Source organism: Piliocolobus tephrosceles, chromosome 16 (genome assembly GCF_002776525.5).
Source record: "Piliocolobus tephrosceles isolate RC106 chromosome 16, ASM277652v3, whole genome shotgun sequence".
In the NCBI taxonomy this organism is placed as follows: Eukaryota; Metazoa; Chordata; class Mammalia; order Primates; family Cercopithecidae; genus Piliocolobus; species Piliocolobus tephrosceles.
In genome coordinates, this window is record NC_045449.1 from 45,461,818 (window position 1) to 45,480,875 (window position 19,058).

The following is a 19,058-nucleotide window of genomic DNA, read 5'->3' on the forward strand; positions in this document are numbered from 1 at the left end:
GTTTCCTGATTGATCTTTACATGTTCTTCCTCCACGTTCGCGTCATCAGCAAGGTGGAGGTGGCCAGGCTGGCCTGGAGCTTGGGGTCAGTCATTAGGCAACCAAGTGATTTCTACTCCTCAAATAGCACACACCTGTGTGGTTTCCCAATCTATAGCCCAGGAAGCGACCTCTCTAGTCTCAACCCTCCTTTCACACTCACTGCAAAAGTGGACCTCAGTGCATCTCTGCATAACTGACTGCTCTTGATGACCAGGGAGCATCTCATCTGTAGTCATGGTTACTGGTCAGAGGGAAGCAGTTTTGCTTTCCCAGTAGCCCTAAAGGGCCTTGAACAACAATCACAATGCGCTTTTCATAGCTTTATGGGGCCCTTTTCCCATTATTTCTAAGTCCAACCACCAATGCAAACCATTAAGTTTTTCAGGGCAACAGGCGAGTGCCACTTGACCCCCTTGTCACTAAATGCTTCAGCATACAGGTCACTACCATCCAAGTGTCCTGATCGGTACCTGGCTGGTTGGCCTGCTGATCTCACCTGTCTTTCTACAAAAGGGCATTGTGATCTTATTTCCTCCAGGAGGAAAGGGTTAAAAATCCAATGTTGCCAACCTGTCAGGAGCAGGTGGCCCAAAGCTTCTTGTAGTATAACCTCTATCATGGGTTAAATGTTGTCCCCAAAAGACAGGCCTACTAGGGACCTTAGAATGTGACTGGGAAGGCCGGGCGCGGTGGCTCAAGCCTGTAATCCCAGCACTTTGGGAGGCCGAGACGGGCGATCATGAGGTCAGGAGTTCGAGACCATCCTGGCTAACATGGTGAAACCCCGTCTCTACTAAAAAATACGAAAAGCTAGCCGGGCAAGGTGGCTGGTGCCTGTAGTCCCAGCTACTCGGGAGGCTGAGGCAGGAGAATGGCGTAAACCCGGGAGGCGGAGCTTGCAGTGAGCTGAGATCTGGCCACTGCACTCCAGCCCAGGCGACAGAGCGAGACTCCGTCTCAAAAAAAAAAAAAAAAAAGAATGTGACTGGGAATAAGTCCAACACTTTATTTGGAAAAAGTGTTCTTGCAGATATAATCAAGGTAAAGATTTGGGGTTGAGATCAGCCTGGATTAGAGTGGGCCCTAAATCCAACAATGAGTGTCTTTATAAGAGAAAGACAGACACCGGGAAGAAAGCCATGTGAAGATGCAAGCGGGGTAGAGTGATGTGTCTACAAGTCAATGAATGCCAAGGATCGCGAGGAGAGAGGCCTGGGGTGGATTATCCTTTAGGGCATTCTACTGACACCTTGATTTTGGACCTCTGGCCTCCACAACTATTGTTTTCGGCCACACGTTTTGTGGTAACCTGTTACAACCACCTTAAGAAACTAATAAAGCCTGTATTATAGCAAGACAAACAGGCCTTCTTTGGCCAACTTTTGCTGAGTTACAAGTTCTGTATCAGGAACATAGAGTTTCTTACTTTGTAAAAGACAGAAGTTTCTCCTTGACTGCCAGAGAAATTCAGTGTTGTAAATCCACCTACATTGTTTTAAAATACTTTACTTGGCAAGCAGGCCCTGAGTGTTACTGGGGCTTATGGGTCGGGGCTGCTCCCACTGGCAGGCAGCCAAGGCCACTAAGAATGAGGCCTTTAACTTGCCAGTCAGCAAGACATCGTTATAGACTGGAAATTCTGGACACCAGAAGAATTTTCCAGCACTTTATGCACATTCAAAATCAAAACATGTAGCTACTCTGGGCACACTGCCTACAGCCCTGCTCTGCAAGGGGCAGGAAAAAGAAAAAAAAAAAACAAAACAAAACAATTCAAACTTGTAACACATTTCAGCACCAATGACACATTTTTACAATAGTTCATTACAGTGAATGGGCTGGAGTCTCATTTGCAAAGTCACTTTATCCTTTTTCCCCCCTCTTCGCTGCAAGTTTTTTGCCTAATATGTTAGGTAGTTTTTTTACAGAAACACAGACCAAGGACTTTTAACACAGGTACTGCAGGAGTTATGCAGTAGCTAGAAGCACACGGAGTAATGTACACCAGGGAGCACAGCTTTGCACTACTTTTGGTTTTAAGTGACCATTAACTCAGCCTCCAACTCACCTTCAACACCTGGGCGCCAATCCTACCTCTAGCTGCTGGACCACCCAATGTGGATCCAATACATTTTTTGAGTGTTGTTTAAATTTTATTCTATTCTATTCTATTCTATTCTATTCTATTCTATTTTTTGAGACAGAGTCTCCCTCTGTCACCCAGGCTGGAGTGCAGTGACACGATGGTAGCTGTAGCTTCGACCCTCGGGATCAACGAATTTTCCCCACCTCAGCCTCCTGAGTAGCTGGGACTATAGCCATGCACCACTATGCCCAGCTAATCTTTTTAATTTTTGTAGAGACAGGGTCTCACTATGGTGCCCAGACTGGCCTTGAACTCCTGGTCTCAAGCACTCTTCCCGCCTCAGTCTCTCAAAGGGCAGGGATGACAGGTGTGAGCCACCACCCTGGCCTGCCTCCCAGTGTTTATCAACAAGGTGGCATGAGCTGCCTGCTCCCTGGAAGTCCCATCCCCTAACTGGATCCATGTAGCCCTTGAACAAGTAGGAGAGTGGGAAGATCCTACTCCTTCCCTCTCACCTGCCACTCAGGTGAAGGCCATGCTAGCAGATACTGGGGCACACAGATCATCCCCTTATATTATCTCACAAAGCCTCAAGTCATTTTTTTTTTTTTAATTTTATAAAGTAGAGACAAGGTCTCGATTTGTTGCCCAGGCTGGTCTCGAACTCCTAAGCTCAAGCCATCCTCATGCTCTAGCTGGGATTACAGGTATGACCCACCATACTCAGCTTTGGGTTGTCTTTTAAGGGCACTGTAACTTTACAGTCCCCACCATTGGGTGGCAAATTTGTCAAACTCCTGAGTACAAGATAAGGCAAGGCCAAGATCTGACTGATTCAACCAGTAAAGATACAATGAGGCCGGGTGCAGTGGCTCATGCCTGTAATCTGAACACTTTGGGAGGCTGAGGCAGGCGGATCATGAGGTGAGAAGTACAAGACCAGCCTGGACAACATGGTGAAACCCCATCTCTACAAAAATACAAAAATTAGCCAGGCACGGTGGCGGGCGCCTGTAATCCCACCTACTTGGGAGGCTGAGGCAGGAGAATTGCTTGAGTCCAGGAGGTGGAGGTTGCAGTGAGCCGAGATTGCACCACGGCACTCCAGCCTGGGTGACAGAGCAAGAATCCATCTCAGGAAAAAAAAAAAAAAAAAAAAGATACGAGTCACTCTTAGATTTGACACGTTAGTACTTACATCAGTGGTGAAAAGAAGGATAAGCCAAAGGCGCCTGCTCCCATGATCCTTGTCCTACGAAGTATGGAACACCCTACTGAGGAGGAGCCAAGCTGAGGCTGCAGCTCTGTGGTTTGGTATCCTGCACTCTACTCTGAGGGAGGGAGGGGGCAGATTGAGTAATCAGAATCCAAGAGTCATGAAAAACAGTTTCATGACAGTCTTCTGGGAGAGAGAGGCAGGTGGGAGTTGACCTCATAGTAGCCCTTTACAGGCCTGCAGGACCCTCGTGTTCTGGGAGGATCACAAGGCATTCTGCCAAAACTCAGGGAGGCTGTGTCTCAAGCCTTTGCCTGCGTGAATACATGCAAGGTCACCATGGTGCCATAGCAGAGTTATTCCCCTACTAGAAAACAGAACAGACAGAACAAAGATCCCTGCCTGCATGGAGGTTAGATTCTAGAGGTATGGCAGAGAGCAAATAAGTTAGAAGCCACAATGGTGGCTACCTTTGCTGGGGATGGGAAAGAGATAAGCATGAGTGGCTTTCAGGGGTGCTGGTGATGTCCTCTTTCTTGATCTGGGTGTTGGTGATAGCGGTACATTTTCAGTTTGTGAATTAGTTAATTCACTTATGATTTGTGCACTTTTCTGTATGTGTGCTATACTTAAATTCAAAAGGTAAAATAAATATACAATGAAGTACAGATTAAATAAGGAAAGTATAACAGTCTGTCAGACAATGGTAAATTAGAGAATTTTTTTTTTTTTTTTTTGAGACGGAGTCTCGCTCTGTCACCCAAGCTGGAGTGCAGTAGCATGATCTCAGCTCACTGCAACCTCCACCTCCCAGGTTCAAGTGATTCTGCTGCCTCAGCCTCCTGAGTAGCTGGAACTACAGTTGCGTGCCACCACACCCAGCTAATTTTTTTGTATTTTTAGTAGAGACGGGGTTTCACCGTATCATCCAGGATGGTCCCCATCTCCTGACATCGTGATCTGCCCCGCTCAGCCTCCCAAAGTGCTGCGATTACAGGAGTGAGCCACCATGCCCCAGTCAATTAAGAGAGTTTTCTGTACAGAAAAATTGAAGTTGACAGAGGGAAGAGAGCATGTTGGGTTTGGGAAAGAGGTTGCAAGACCCCTTGATGGTCATAGAAGGTGTCTCTGAGCTCTCAGGTGACATTTCAACAAAAACCTGAGGCTGGTCACCGTGTCCCTCCTATCTCCCCCAGGTTCCATCTCAGGCCTCTTGTTACCCTCTGCCTTGCTTTTCCATTCCAAATAGCTGACCTCTTTTCATTTTCTTTCTAAATCCCTTATTTAAAAAAAAAAAAATCAGACATGCACCTGTAGTCCCAGCTACTCAGGAGGCTGAAGTGGGAGGATCACCTGAGTCCAGGAGGCAGAGGTTGCAGTGAGCCCAGATGGTGCCACTGCACTCCAGCCCAAGCAATAGAGAGAGACACAATCTAAAAAAAAAAAAAAAAAAAAAAAAAAAGCTATCTGTCTATCTCCATCATCAGCACACTCACACACCGCTTGGTTGCTTCCTCCAGCTTCATGGTGCTAATATTTCTAGACTTATCTCTTTATTTCTGGATTATAATGGATAAAACTTTTCTTTTTTCTTTGGCCTCAGTTAATTCTGTTAAGACAACAAACTCTCATATATCTCTTACAGTATCTCCTTGTCTTGTCTTGTCTCACCTCTTTTTAAGATATTTCATCCAAAACTGCTTATTTGCTTGTAAGACCTTGCAGGACAAAACTTCTGAAGCCTTGCATTCCTGGGGATCTTATTACCAGGCACCTATATTTGAGCACTTTGGCTGGATGTAAAAAACCTGTATTTTAAGTTATTGTGCTTCCATATTTTTAAAACTTCTTTACTTCTCCAATATCTTCTTGTACCTAGTATTACTGTTAAAAAATACAATTATCAGTCTGGTTTTTTTTTTTTTTTTTTTTTTTTTTGAGACAGAGCAAGACTCTGTCTCCCAGGCTGGAGTGCAGTGGCACAATCTCAGCTCACTGCAACCTCCGCCTCTCAGGTTCAAGCAACTCTCCTGTCTCAGCCTCCCGAGTAGCTGGGACTACAGGCGCCCATGACCACACCTGGCTTATTTTTGTATTTTTAGTAGAGACGGGGTTTCACCATATTGTCCAGGCTGGTCTCAAACTCCTGACCTCATGGTCCACCTGCCTTATCCTCCCAAAGTGCTGGGATTACAGGTGTGTCACCGCACCCTTTCTTTATTTTATTTATTTATTTTTTTTGAGACGGAGTCTCTCTCTGTTGCCCAGGCTGGAGTGCAATAGCACGATCTCAGCTCACTGAAACCACCTCTTGGGTTCAAGCGGTTCTCCTGCCTCAGCCTCCCGAGTAGCTTGGACTACAGGTACCCACCACCACACCTGGCTTATTTTTGTATTTCTAGTAGAGACGGGGTTTCACCATATTGGCCAGGCTGGTCTCAAACTCTTGACCTTGTGATCCACCTGCCTCAGCCTCCTGCTGGGATTACAGGCGTGAGCCACCCGCCCAGCCTCTTATTTCTTTATATGCAATTTGCTCTTAGAATTTTCTCTTTGGCTTTGACCTACTTAAATATCACTAGAATGTATGTAGATGTGGTATTTTCCAACTCTATTAGCTTTGGCAAGCTATGGGCCCTTTCAATCTGAGGTTTGACAAGTTTGTGAACTCTCAGAAATTAATCTCTATTGTTTTTCTTTAATATTTCTCCTGCTGTTTTTCTCTCTTAACACAACTGTCTGGATGTTAGCACTTCTATAACTATCCTTTGTATTTCTTAGCTCTTCTTTTCTATTTTGTATTGCTTTGCTCTTTTGCTCTTTTTTTATTCTAGATTTCACTGCTGTGGTCTTCTAATTCTTCTCTTTTATTTATTTGTTTGTTTGTTTGTTTGTTTGTTTATTTTAGATGGAGTCTTGCTCTGTCGCCTAGGCTAGAGTGCACTGGCTTGATCTTGGCTCACCGCAACTTCTGCCTCCCTGGTTCAAGTGATTCTTCTGCCTCAGCCTCCAGAGAAGCTGGGACTACAGGCGCACACCACCACACCCGGCTAATTTTTGCATTTTTAGTAGAGGTGAGGTTTCACCATGTTTGCCAGGCTGGTCTCAAACTCCTGACCTCAGATGACCCACTACCTCTGCCTCCCAAAGTGCTGGGATTACAGGCGTGAGCCACTGTACCTGACCCACTTATCACATTTTTTTTTTTTTGAGACGGAGTCTTGCTGTCGCCCAGGCTGGAGTGCAGTGGCGCAATCTCGGCTCACTGCAAGCTCCGCTTCCCAGGTTCACACCATTCTCCTGCCTCAGCCTCCCGAGTAGCTGGGACTACAGGTGCCTGCCACCACAGCTGGCTAATTTTTTAGTATTTTTAGTAGAGACCTGGTTTCACCGTGTTAGCCAGGATGGTCTCAATCTCCTGACCTCGTGATCCGCCCGCCTCGGCCTCCCAAAGTGCTGGGACTACAGGCGTGAGTCACCGCACCCAGCAGCCCACTTACAACTTTTAAAACTGTTTTTGTTTTTGAGACAGATTTTCGCTCTTGTGCCCAAGTTGGAGTGCAATGGCACTATCTCTGCTCACCACAACCTCCGCCTCCCGGTTCAAGCGATTCTCCTGCCTCAGCCTCTCAAGTAGCTGGGATTACAAGCATGCACCACCACGCCTGGCTAATTTTGTACTTTTAGTAGAGACAGGGTTTCTCCATGTTTGTCAGGCTGTTCTCGAACTCCTGACCTCAGGTGATCCGTCCGCCTAGGCCTCCCAAAGTGCTGGGATTACAGGTGTGAGCCACTGTGCCCAGCCTGGTTGTTTTTCTTTAGGATATTTATATTTAAGTGTCCCCTTTACTAAATTATAAGTTTATTAAGGGCCGGTACAGTGGCTCACACCTGTAATCCCAGCACTTTGAGAGGCCGAGGCCGGTGAATCACCTGAGGTCAGAGGTTCGAGACCAGCCTGACCAACATGGTGACACTCTGTCTCTACTAAAAATACAATTAGCTAGGCGTGGTGGTGGGTGCCTGTAATCTCAGCTACTTCAGAGGCTGAGGCAGCAGAACCGCTTGAACCCAGGAGGCAGAGGTTGCGATGAGGCGAGATAGCACCATTGCACTCCCACCTGCACAACAGTGAAACTCCATCTCAAAAAAAAAAAAAAATTTATTAACTTTTTCGACTTCCTGAAAATGCAGTATTAGTTGCAAATAATGACTATGCTTTTTATACTAATTTTTTTCCATTTAGTATCTCACTGTATTGTCCTGCCCATAAACTTTAAAATGTAGTTATGCAGTATCTTTGGGGTTTTGTTCTTGATCCTAATGGATCAGTTCAGTAGTCAGCATGAAGTATATTTGGACTGATTATTTGAATTAGAGTATCTTAATCATGTTATTAAAATATTTAAACCAGGCCGGGCGCGGTGGCTCAAGCCTGTAATCCCAGCACTTTGGGAGGCCGAGACGGGCGGATCACAAGGTCAGGAGATCGAGACCATCCTGGCTAACACGGTGAAACCCCGTCTCTACTAAAATACAAAAAATTAGCCGGGCGTGTTAGCGGGCGCCTGTAGTCCCAGCTACTCGGGAGGCTGAGGCAGGAGAATGGCGTGAACCCAGGAGGCGGAGCTTGCAGTGAGCTGAGATCCGGCCACTGCACTCCAGCCTGGGCGACAGAGCGAGACTCCGTCTCAAAAAAAAAAAAAAAAAAAAATTTAAACCAGGCGTGGTGGCTCACACCTGTAATCCCAGTACTTTGGGAAGCCAAGGCAGGTGGATCACTTGAGGCTTGGAGTTTTGAGACGAGCCTGGCCAACATGGCAAGACCTCATTCCGAAAAAAAAAAAAAAAATTAGCCAGGTGGCTGGGTGCAGTGGCTCATGCCTATAATCCTAGCACTTTGGGAGGCCAACGCAGGCAGATCACAAGGTCAGGAATTCAAGACCAGCCTGGCCAATATGGCAAAACCCCATCTCTACTAAAAATACAAAACTTAGCCAGGTGATGGCAGGCGCCTGTAGTCCCAGATACTCGGGAGACTGAGGCAGGAGAATCTCGTGAACCCGGGAGAAGGCTGCAGTGAGCCAAGATCACGCCACTGCACTTCACAGCCTGGGTTACAGAGCGAGACTCTGTCTCAAAAAAAAAAAAAAATTAGCCCAGCCTGGTGATACATGCCTGTAATCTCAGCTACCTGGGAGGCTGAGGCAGGAGAATCACTTGAACCCGGGAGGTGGAGGTTGCAGTGAGCCAAAATCGCACCACTGCACTCCAGCCTGGGCGACAGAGCAATATCCTCAAAAACAAAGAAAAACCCAAATTGGGAAAAAAAAATGGAGGGTAAGGTCAGAATAGACCTTTCCCTTAACAGGAAACCCAGAAACATAGGTCACTTACGTGTTTTTTTTTCTTAGGGTGTTAGGAAGAGTGACACACCCTCATCACTTCTTGGACAGCTACTTCTCTGCAGTGATGTCCCAACATCTTCTTTAATGCTGGAACCCTCATTCCAAACACCTGACCTGCCCCCCTCCCAACATGCAAAGCTAATTAAGAGCAGGGCGCCATTTAAAAACCACTCTTCTGTACGTTGAAGAAAAATGCCTACTTTGCATTTGGATGACTCAGGTCCCTGGGAACCAGGGCTCCCAGGCTGAGGTTGAGCATCTCAGCTCCCAGACCCAAAAACCCTGAGACACAGACATACTTGTCTTTCAATATAAGTTTCCTTTTATTTTGAAATTGAAACAGCAAAATGAAGTGGTTTGTGGCTGAAACAACCTTCACGGGAAAGAAAACTGGAGTGTTCATTCATCCATCAAAGAACAAACTCCAACGTGTGAGCCAGCTGCCCCACCTCCCCCAAAGCAATGAACAGATTAAAGGATGGGAGGAAGGGTACAATCAAAATCGGGTGGTGATGGCCGGCAGATTTCCAGTAAAATACAATTTTCAAAGTTGCTGCAATTACAGAATAAGGTAGCACTCATATTTTTTAAAAACCAGTCCCAAGCAGTAGGCCTCCAGCCCTTCCCGATTTGCACTCATCAAAATACATCTTTCCCTCTTCTGAGTAAGTGATGTTTCAGAACTGCTTACAAATCCACTTTGCCTCAGGGGAGGAAGCTCTTTTGATTCATTCTGGTTTTGGGGACCAGGATCAAGATTCTGGAGAAAAGGGAGACTCCAAATGTGGTAGAGGACGTTTATTCATTATGGTAACACACAATCTGCTGAAATTCATTTTGAACGTGCTTTTACATAGCAGTGGCTAACATAAAATCTGCACAGAAATGTTACAAGTGGCTCCCCAGCCCCCACAGCGGGGACGTGCAGTCAAGATTTAAGCATCCCCAAAACAAAGCCTTTATTCCTGGGGGGCTTGTTGGCAGGGGGGAGGGGCGGGGGTGACTGAAGTCAGCTGGCTAGGAGGGGAGAAGGGAGAGAAGCACAGGAAGGACTCATTGGCAGGAATAGGGTGGGGGATGGGGTGAGACAAGCCAGGGGCAGACAGTGAAAGCTGTTACCTGTTAGATTAGCTAGCACGTTATCTTACACAAGTGAAGAAAATCGCCAGAGTGAAACTTATTTATGGGGGAAAAAAAAGCTTGGGAAATTAAAACAATCCAGTGGTCACTGGAAAATGTCTCCCTCTTTAAAAAAAAAAAATTTTTTTTTTTTTTGGTTATTTTTTTTATTTTATTTTTTGGAAAGTATTCTCAAGGTAATATTTTTTTCCTTTGGAAAAAGAAATCTTTTTCCCCCCCTAACCTAAGCAAGTGGAGTTGCCACTACCTAATTTATCTATTGTTTTGCTAAGAGGTAGATAAAACAAAAGTGAAATGGGGCTTCTATGAGGAGGTCCATTAGAGGGTGGGGAGAGGCTGGGATCGCCCAGTGGAACTCCCCCAACTACAAAGACGGCCTGAATGAGTCCAAGGACCGGGCCCTCAGACTCAACCAGGGCAAAGGATCCTGCTCCACCTCTTCTCCTTCTAGAGCCAACTGGGCCCCCCTTGACGACTGAGAAAGGGCCCAATGGAGGTGTAGGATCTCAAAGAAACCCTGTTGAAGAGGTCTCAGCTCTGGCTTCCCCAGGCTTCCTGACTTTGGGGCTGTGTGGTGGGTTCCAGGCCAAGCCCCAGGTCTCACTCCAGCCACTCCCCTCTAGAAGGGAGGAGGCCATTCCCTTCCTCACCATCTGGTCCAACAAAGCTATAGAAAGTGAGACAGAGACAAGCTGGAGGCCAAAGGGGTGACACATGGGCAAGGAAGGCAGAAAGTGGGGACCTCACAGCCAGCCCTCCCAGCCCAATCGATATGGGGGGGGGGGATCCTGGCAGGCCTGCCTGTTCCCCAAGGACAAACCTTTTGTGGCACAAGCCTCAACTCACTTGTCCTGGCTGGGATTCATACCCTTATGCACGAGTCCCTGCCCTTAGTTCCAATCTTACTGTAAGGATTGAGGTAGTTAATCCATTTATACTCGTAGCATCCATCACCTGCGGTTAGTCAAAACACATGCTCCCGAAGAGCTTCCTGCTATTTCATTCAAGAAAAAAATTTTTTTCTTTTGTCCGTCCGGAGTCAACCATACTAAGGCACCAGCAAAGGCGCCATCAGACTGTGCCCCAAAGCGGTGCACAGGGCCAAGGGTCAGGGTTGGGGCTCTAGCCCCTAAATCCCCCTTCAGACATGAGGACTTCTCCTTGTCCCGTACCCCGATAGAGAAGCCTTATGTATCCAAAGGTAAGAAACTGAAGTTTTCAGCTGGTGTTACTCTAAGAGAAATGTTCTGCATCTAAATTATCGAGTATTTGGAAGGGAAATGGCTTTTATGTCCCCTGGCATTGATGAGGATTTTTCTTCAATCTTCCTGCAATTACTGTGACAGGCTGTGCTGTTTTCCTTCTACTGGTTTTCAAGAAACAGGCAAACAGTCGAGTGGTTTGAATGGCAAAGCCACTAGGATCTCCCCATAAACACTTCAGGGGAAAGAAAACTCCCCACCCCTGATGAGAGGTGGGAGGAAGGGGTTGCCTAGAGGCACCAGCTTCTCCTGTGGAGCAAGAAGGCTCAAGCAGGCCCTCTGGGGCTCTGTGAGGTAGTTACTAGCACTGCTGGTTCCCAGTTTGGCAGAGGGTGTGTCTGGGGTGGGAGGAGGGGAAGGCACCCTTGAGAGCTAACTGAGGTCCCTCCTCACTGCCCGTCTGCCAGGCCTGAAGGGAACTTGGCGGTGCTATCTCTGCAGTAGGGGCAGGGGACCGAGAGCAGTCCCACAACAGGGAGCTACCTGGAGCCCCAAACTTCCTCTCCTTCCCCAAAGTGCAACCAGAAGCTGACAGACCAATTTCTCGGCTCCCTACCCCTTGGCTTGACAAACACCACACCCTAGTCCCCCAGGAGCCTCTGAAGGGAAGGGCCTTACCCTTAGCTCCCAGTTTCCAGGAGGCCTTCCTCCTCAGACAGCCAGGTATGTGTCCAAAGCTGGCTATTGCTTTGATTCAGGAACAGCCTCTCAGCCTCTGTCTGTCTGTCTTTGGCACAGAGGAAAATGGACACAGAACCAACTAGAGGATCCCCCTCCAGTGTTCTCTGAGTTTTAAATGGGGTCTTTTCTGTCAACAGTGAGGCATAAACAAGAATAGTTCCCAACCGCCTCCAGAAGGAGGGGGTCAGGAAAAAGGAAAAAAGATTGATAAGGACTGGGAGGAGGGGAGGAAAGAGTAGAAAAGGGCTATAAAACTCCCTGTCCTTAAAAATGGCTCTCTCCTAACCAGACCCCTCACAGGAGCTGAGTCCACAACCCAAACTGCAAAAGGCAACCAGACCCGAGAGGGGATTAAAGCCATTTGGGGTGTAACTGGCAGATGCAGCTTCAAAGTCAGTCAGTGAATCAAACCATTTTGGTTATGTGTTTCAAAGAATTTAAAAATATATCCTAAAGAGATGGTCCTTTCTTAAAAATATATATGTAGCACACACACACACATATATATCTTAGAGCACAGAAGCATTTTTTTTTTAAGTCACTCTTCTCAAATCATCCAAATCTCCCAAGTGCTTTTCGCGATAGCTTGTTATCTCACCAAGGATGCGGAAATGGAGGTACTGAGCAGGAGGGCAAGGAGTTGCCCTAAGACCTAGCCTATGGGGCACAGGAGGGCCCGGCCCACCAAGACAGGTCCTTCATCCCACTAAACCTTAACCACCAAACCATGCTCCTTTTGCTTTCTGGTGGTGTAACTTCCACGATTTTCCTGCTGGGCAAATATCAACAATGAGTGGAGCCTTGCCTAATCCAAGCAAGTGAAGTTTTCCAGTCCCTTGCCACACACTTCCTGGTCTCTTCTGGGAGCTGAATCAGCCAACGGAAAAGGACTTCGGCTCAAGGTGTGAAGGGAGCAGGCCCCCAAGGAAACTGAACACTGCAACAATCAAATTTCAGGTACTGTGGGATCTTTTTTTTTTTTCTTCCTGATGATAGTCTGAACCAGATATCAAAGCATGCTTGCTGCTGGAAATTCGCTTTAAATTATTAAATGGCCGACGTCTGAATGTTATCTGCTTTGTTTTGGGACAAAGCATACAGAGCCAGAGATGGAGAGCTGGGAGATCCTTTTTATGGTTGGGACAGGTGGAGAGGCTTAATTCTACTGGCCTGATGTGATCCCTAAATGCTTTCCTGCTTCTCTTCAATTTGGGCCAGTTCCGGGGGCTACAAGGGAATGTCCTAGGGAGAAAGTGATAAGGCAGGAACCTGTCCCAGTCACGTCCCCATATTCCCTGCCCCTCCTTGCCATGAGCCACCCTAAATCAAGAATTCCCTAAGTTTGGGTCCACTTTTAAAATCAATCAGACCGATCTAAAGAAGACAGGGAGACAGAGGCAGGGGCAGTTAACTAGTATCTGTTTGCCCCCTGGATCTATGGATATAGATTAAGAAGAACAGCAAGACGGAATTGAAATGAAACAGTAACAACAACAAAAAAAAATGAAAAGCACTGCAATGACAAACCAGGTGGACCTCTCTGAGGGCGAGAGGGTGGCCTTGTCTTTCTTCCATGAACGGAATCTCGGCTCCCATATTTTTAGACGGAGAAATATAGATTTTTTTAAAAGGGTATATTTTTTAGTTATTATTTTCTCTCCTCGATAAAACGGAGGCAATATTTTAAAATATCTCAACAGCACCACTGGTGGGAAAAGCTTGCTGAGATGCTGTTTAACCAAAGGAGGAAAGAGAAGAGACCAAGGCCCAGGTGGTTGGTTGTTGGGCACTGTTTAACCACTGAGAGCCCCCAGCTCTGCTAGGCCTTTTAATCCTATCAGGTAGGATATTCCAGCAGTGGCCAGCAGCTGGGGCTCAAGAAGTCAGGGATCAGGGCCAAACAAGGCTCTGGGCTCTGCCCCTCTGGGCTCTTTCAAACCCAGGCCTTTCCTCTTAGCACTAGCCTCCTCCTAAGGGGGCAGCCCCCAAAGCCTTTCCCATCAGGCCTGTTCTCCATAGAGAGTTCCTAAAGGATTACTGGCTCATGTAAGAAATTATGAAACATAACTTTGTTTTTTCTTTTCATTAAAAAAATAAAATATTCAAGACTATCAGCTTCTCTTTTGTTTTTTCTTTTTTATATAAAATATCAGCAAGCCGCAAAAAAACAAAAATCAAAAAAAAAAATTTTTTTTAATGGGGTTGGGGGGAACAAAAAGGAAAATAATTGCTGAGGTAACTTCATACCTTGAGGTAGTTTACTTCGCACACAGCATTGCCTGACTACGCCCACATGTTGCGGTTGTCTTGTTGTTACTGTTGTTGCAATGTTGAAAGGAGGGGAACTCCACGCATGGGCTTTTCCATATGTAGAGAGGCCTTCCTCCCTTCCCAGCACACTTGATAGCATTGTCCAGGGTAGCTAAAGTGCATTACCTGGCTAATATGCATTGTCAATCAGTATATTAGGAGGGGAGGCCTAGCCTCATTTAACTGATGGCTTCTGTCCCCCACAAGGGCTAAACACTCCATAGGATCTTATTAAGCCTGGTAAATCAATAAATTATATTTACCCCTTGCTGTACAATGCTGCTGGTATTCTGAATTGTTTTTTAGACACACCTTTCATCATGCTGATAATGATTCATAGAGACAGAAGCCGTCAGTTAAAAATTTCTCAGATACAAACAGAAGCAAGTACTCTCCAATTTACTCAATTTGCCAGATGATGGACTTTAGCTTTATCGGGAGCTCAGGGTTGGGTTCCAAGTCCCACCACCAAGGAAACAGTGCCGTGGCTGGGAGTGCCCCACAACCCCTGCCTCTAAGAACCAGCCCTTATGGGAGCACATGGGCTGGGGTGAGGGCACCGTGGCAGCCTTTGGGGCCACTCAAGTCCTCCATGGAACTGAGACTTTATCAAGGGGAGTTAGCGTCCCCTTCCCAGTGCTCATATCCAATCATTAAAATAGACTTTAAAAAAATATAAAATCCGCCTGAGAACGATGGGAATCAGGGACAGTGGTCAGCCCCTACCCTGCTGAGCATTCAATACCACCTATGTGCACCTGGACATAATGTGAAGCCTACACGGGAGAGGGACGTGAATGTGGTGGGGAAGCCCCAACACAGTGGGGAAATTTCAGTTGTGCCAATTTGAAGATGGTGATCTGGAACAGATCAGCCACAAGGGCACTTCTTTTAAACGTGGATTATTATGTATTTTAACCATCTTTCTCCCCATTTTCCCCTCTTCTTCATTCCCTATTGTACCTATTGGTTAGGGAGTGATTGGAATTAATCTACAGATACTGACAGTTCTTTTCCCTTGAGTCAATATTGTAAGCAAAGCAATGCATTCGTTTGCATTTTTTTCTGGTACCAATAAAGATAAAACAATTAGTGTAAATATAGAAAGAGGCAGCAAATGGAGGTATTTTAATCAATTACCCAAGTAGGGGGAAGAAAATTAGAAAAATGTTAAGGTCAAGAAATGAACCATCCTTTAAGGCTGATTAAAACACCCCTCTGCATGTTTTTAAAACCTGAAGGAAATTTTATTTTTCTTCCCACTGAGGTGTGATCCACCCTCTTGGTGGGGCCTGGAGATCTTCTACAAACAATCCACGTTTAAAAGTGCCTTGCGCTAGAATTTCTGACACCCTGAGGGGCAGAGAATGTTGGGCCAATTGGGTGGGTGTTTGGGGCTAAGAGATCAGGGTTCCTCACTGGAACATCTTTCTCAATCAAGTGGGCAAACCTGATCTACAGCCCAGCCCAGGTGTCCCAGATTCCCACTCATTCTCAGGCCTGCCGGGGAGAGCACACTCTCGATTTCTGCCCATTGCTGTCCTGGACTCGAAGGGACAGGGAGGGGCTGGTCACTTCCTCCGTGCCTGGGCCTGGTTACTCTGTCCCTTCTGATGCTGCTGCTTAACCTGGGCCAGGATGTCTCGGATCTTCCGCTGAGCCATCTGCAGCAAGAACAGGCAAGAGGGTGGGTGTGAGGACCTCCAAGGAGACAGCCTTCCACGGAAGAGAGGTCATCAGGTCCAGACACAGGCAATAAACAGAACAGGTCACACGGGACTCAGAGGAAAGATAAAGAGGAAGAATGAGGGGTGGGGTGACCTTACATTTCTTTGCTTCCAGTGGAGCCTGAGCATCCCCTGGAAAATAGAGCAAACGTGGTGGGTTTAACTGGGAGATGGGGTTGGGGGACATGAAGGAAGGAGAAACAGTAGTATCAATCCATTCATCAGAATTTAAAATTTGACAAAGTTGATACACATTACCAAACCCAAAACAGAATGCCTAGAGTTTCTAGGCAGAAATATATTACGCATTGTACAGCAGTGGTCCCCAACTCCCAACTGTTCTGGCACCAGGAACTGGTTTCATGGAAGACAATTTTTCTTCCACGGATGGAGGTGGGGGTGTGGAAGTGGTTTCAGGATGAAGCCTCAAATCAGCATGCATTAGATTCTCATAAGGAGTGTGCAACCTAGATCCTTCACATGTACTACACATCCCTGGAGCACTTCACAACAGGGTTCACCCTCCTATGAGAATCTAATGCCGCCCTGATCTGACAGGAAGCAGGGCTCAGGAGGTAATGCCCGCTAGTCTGCCGCTCACCTCCTGCTGTGCAGCCCAGTACCAGTTCGTGGCCCGGAGTTTGCGGACCCCTGTTATAGAGGGTTATAACTTAGGAGACATCATCAGAAATCCATGCTTCATTTTAATACCCCAGGAAAAGGAATAAAATGTCCAGATATGGCCAGGAGCGGTGGCTCACGCCTGTAATCCTAGCACTTTGGGAGGCTGAGGTGGGTGAATCACCTGAGGTCAGGAGTTCGACAACAGCCTGGCCAACATGGTGAAACCCAATCTTTACTAAAAATACAAAAATTAGCCAAGCGTGGTGATGCGCACGTGTAATCCCAGCTCTTTGGGAGGCTGAGGCAGTGAGATCACTTGAGCCCAAGTGTTTGAGACTAGCCTGGGCCACACAGTAAAACCTCATTACTACAAAAAAAATACAAAAATTAGCTGAGTGTTGTGGTATCTACCTGTAGTCCCAGCTACTTGGGGGGCCTGAGGTGGGAAGATCACTTGAGCCTGGGAGGTAGAGGCTGCAGTGAGCTGTGGTCACAACACTGCCCTCCAGCCTGGGTGGCAGAGTGAGACCCTGTCGCAAAAAAAAAAAAAAAGAAAAAGAAAAAGAGGAAGTTGATCTAGGTTGGGAAAATAATGTGGAGTCAATAAGAGGTCCAACTCCATCAACCATGGCTTGATGTTTTACATAGCTTTTCATTTAATTCTCCTTCTGATCAGCTAAAATTGCTTCCGTGTTTAATATTAATATATCCTGGCTTTGTGCATCTTTGGATATTTACTCTCTTAAAAAAAAAAAGCTGAATTAAAGATTCACATTTACCCTCTTAAGCTTCATTTATAAAATGAAATTGTTGTGGGAATTAAATGAGTTAATATACATAAACCACAAAAAACAGTGCTGGGTATATCCAAAGGCACCCATAAATCTTAGATATTATTATTATTTTATGGCTCTTATTAATACTTCCTTTGTTATTTGTTATTTTATATACATATTGTTGAGATGTAACTAAAGCCTCTTATAAATACTTCTCTCAAAGGGTTACCAGAGAAAGTTACTTATCCAAGGTCACATAGCAGAAAGGCTATGTATGTGAAGTTTGAGGTCAAAGCTCCCTGGCTCCAAAACCTCCGTACTTGATGCTATACTATATGGCACTGGAAGCCAAAAAACCAAGAGCCAGTTTGCCCCAATTGCTCTAGCAGCCCCAGCAGACCACAAGCCTGCTAAGATCTGGATATTCTCTATGAACTATAGGAACTGTGATCAACAGTCTCCAAAGTTCCTTTCCAGTTCTAACACTGATGGATTTAAGACTTTAGGAAAACACCATTAGCTGTCAACCACCTGTTTGCTTGCCTTGCTGAGGTTCAGCAAAATTTGAACCTGATATTGGCCTTCCCTTTCAGACTCTGGAGCCTGTCCAAGTGCTGAACAGCGATGATGAGTTCTGGGAAAGGAATGGGAGGGTGAAGAGCAGAAACCAGGGAGAGAACAGCCATTCTGAGAAAGGCAGAGGGACTGCATTTCAAAAACGTAATCAATCCAGGGTATTAGTACTGTTATCATTATTCCATGAACAAAACCAATCTTCTTTCATAACCAGTGTAGAAAGGGGTTAGGGAGGGACTAATGTAGAACATATATATCTATGCAATACATATACATTAAACTTGTCAAATCACTTTCCCTAGAGAATAATAAGAGGGAATATGTCATCTACACATCCCACTTCTGCACCTGAAAGAGGGCAATAACCTAGCCCAGAGGCAGGCAGATGTGGCAGAGGCCCCAGGACTTGTCAAGGTCATGCAGGTCAACCTCTGGAGTCTCTGCTTCTCTGCTCCCTGGGCTCCTGCAGCCCTCCCGCAATGGGGGAGCACCATATGTACCTGACTGGCATAGAAATGTCCGATGATTTTCACGATGACCTGGTCATTCTCATCAGGGGTCTGGTCTCTTGGTACTACCACCTCAGCTGCCGTCAAATTCTGCAACTCGTTCACCTGGGGGTGGCCAGAGAGGAGCTCAGGGTGCCATCAAGAAAGCATGGGTGGGGTTGGAGGAAGGAACCAGGGTTAACTAGTGGGGAGAAACTGGAAGAGTCAGGACCTGAGCTTGGGGAGTAGAATCAAGTAAATGAGCAAATCAGGAGTCCTGAGGTTGAGCAGTACAGGAGGCCAGAGAGAGCTGTTGAGATTGGAGACCATGGTCCAGGGCTTTCAACCTGGCCCTCACAGCTCACCGTTTTGCCACCTTTGCCAATGACCCGGCCAGCTGCTGATGCTGGCACACGTATGTGGGTCTCCAGCTTTACTTCCTCCTTGGGACCAAAGAAGTTCTCCTCCTTGAGTTTGCCGTAGATTCTTCCCTGAGCCTGAGAAGAGGAGGTAATTGTTAATCAGTGGCTCACATATCTGTGACAAAAGGGAAAAGTGGGAAAAAGGAAGCTCCAGCCCATATTTTCTGGCCCACAGGCCCTCCCCATCCTGGGTGGGCTAACCATCTAAGGCAGGTGAAGGGCAAGGCTCAGGTGGGCAGCTTGTAAACACTCCTTCTGCTTAGCTATCATACTGGAGACCCTGGGTGGAGATTATGAGTT

The 19,058-nt window shown here is 46.5% G+C and overlaps 1 protein-coding gene across 1 annotated transcript in view; it reads right to left on the minus strand.

Annotated features, from left to right (window-relative positions):
* Positions 1–9,051: 9,051 nt before the first annotated feature.
* IGF2BP1 (insulin like growth factor 2 mRNA binding protein 1) overlaps positions 9,052–19,058 on the minus strand; it is a 60,530-nt gene continuing 50,523 nt past the window's right edge. The window contains exons 13-15 of the mRNA XM_023204389.2: positions 18,702–18,833; positions 18,349–18,462; positions 9,052–15,809 (exon numbers count right to left, since the gene is read on the minus strand). Of these exons, the coding sequence (XP_023060157.1) occupies positions 15,717–15,809; positions 18,349–18,462; positions 18,702–18,833 (339 nt within the window). The 3' untranslated portion in view covers positions 9,052–15,716. The remainder of the gene's footprint in view (positions 15,810–18,348; positions 18,463–18,701; positions 18,834–19,058) is intronic.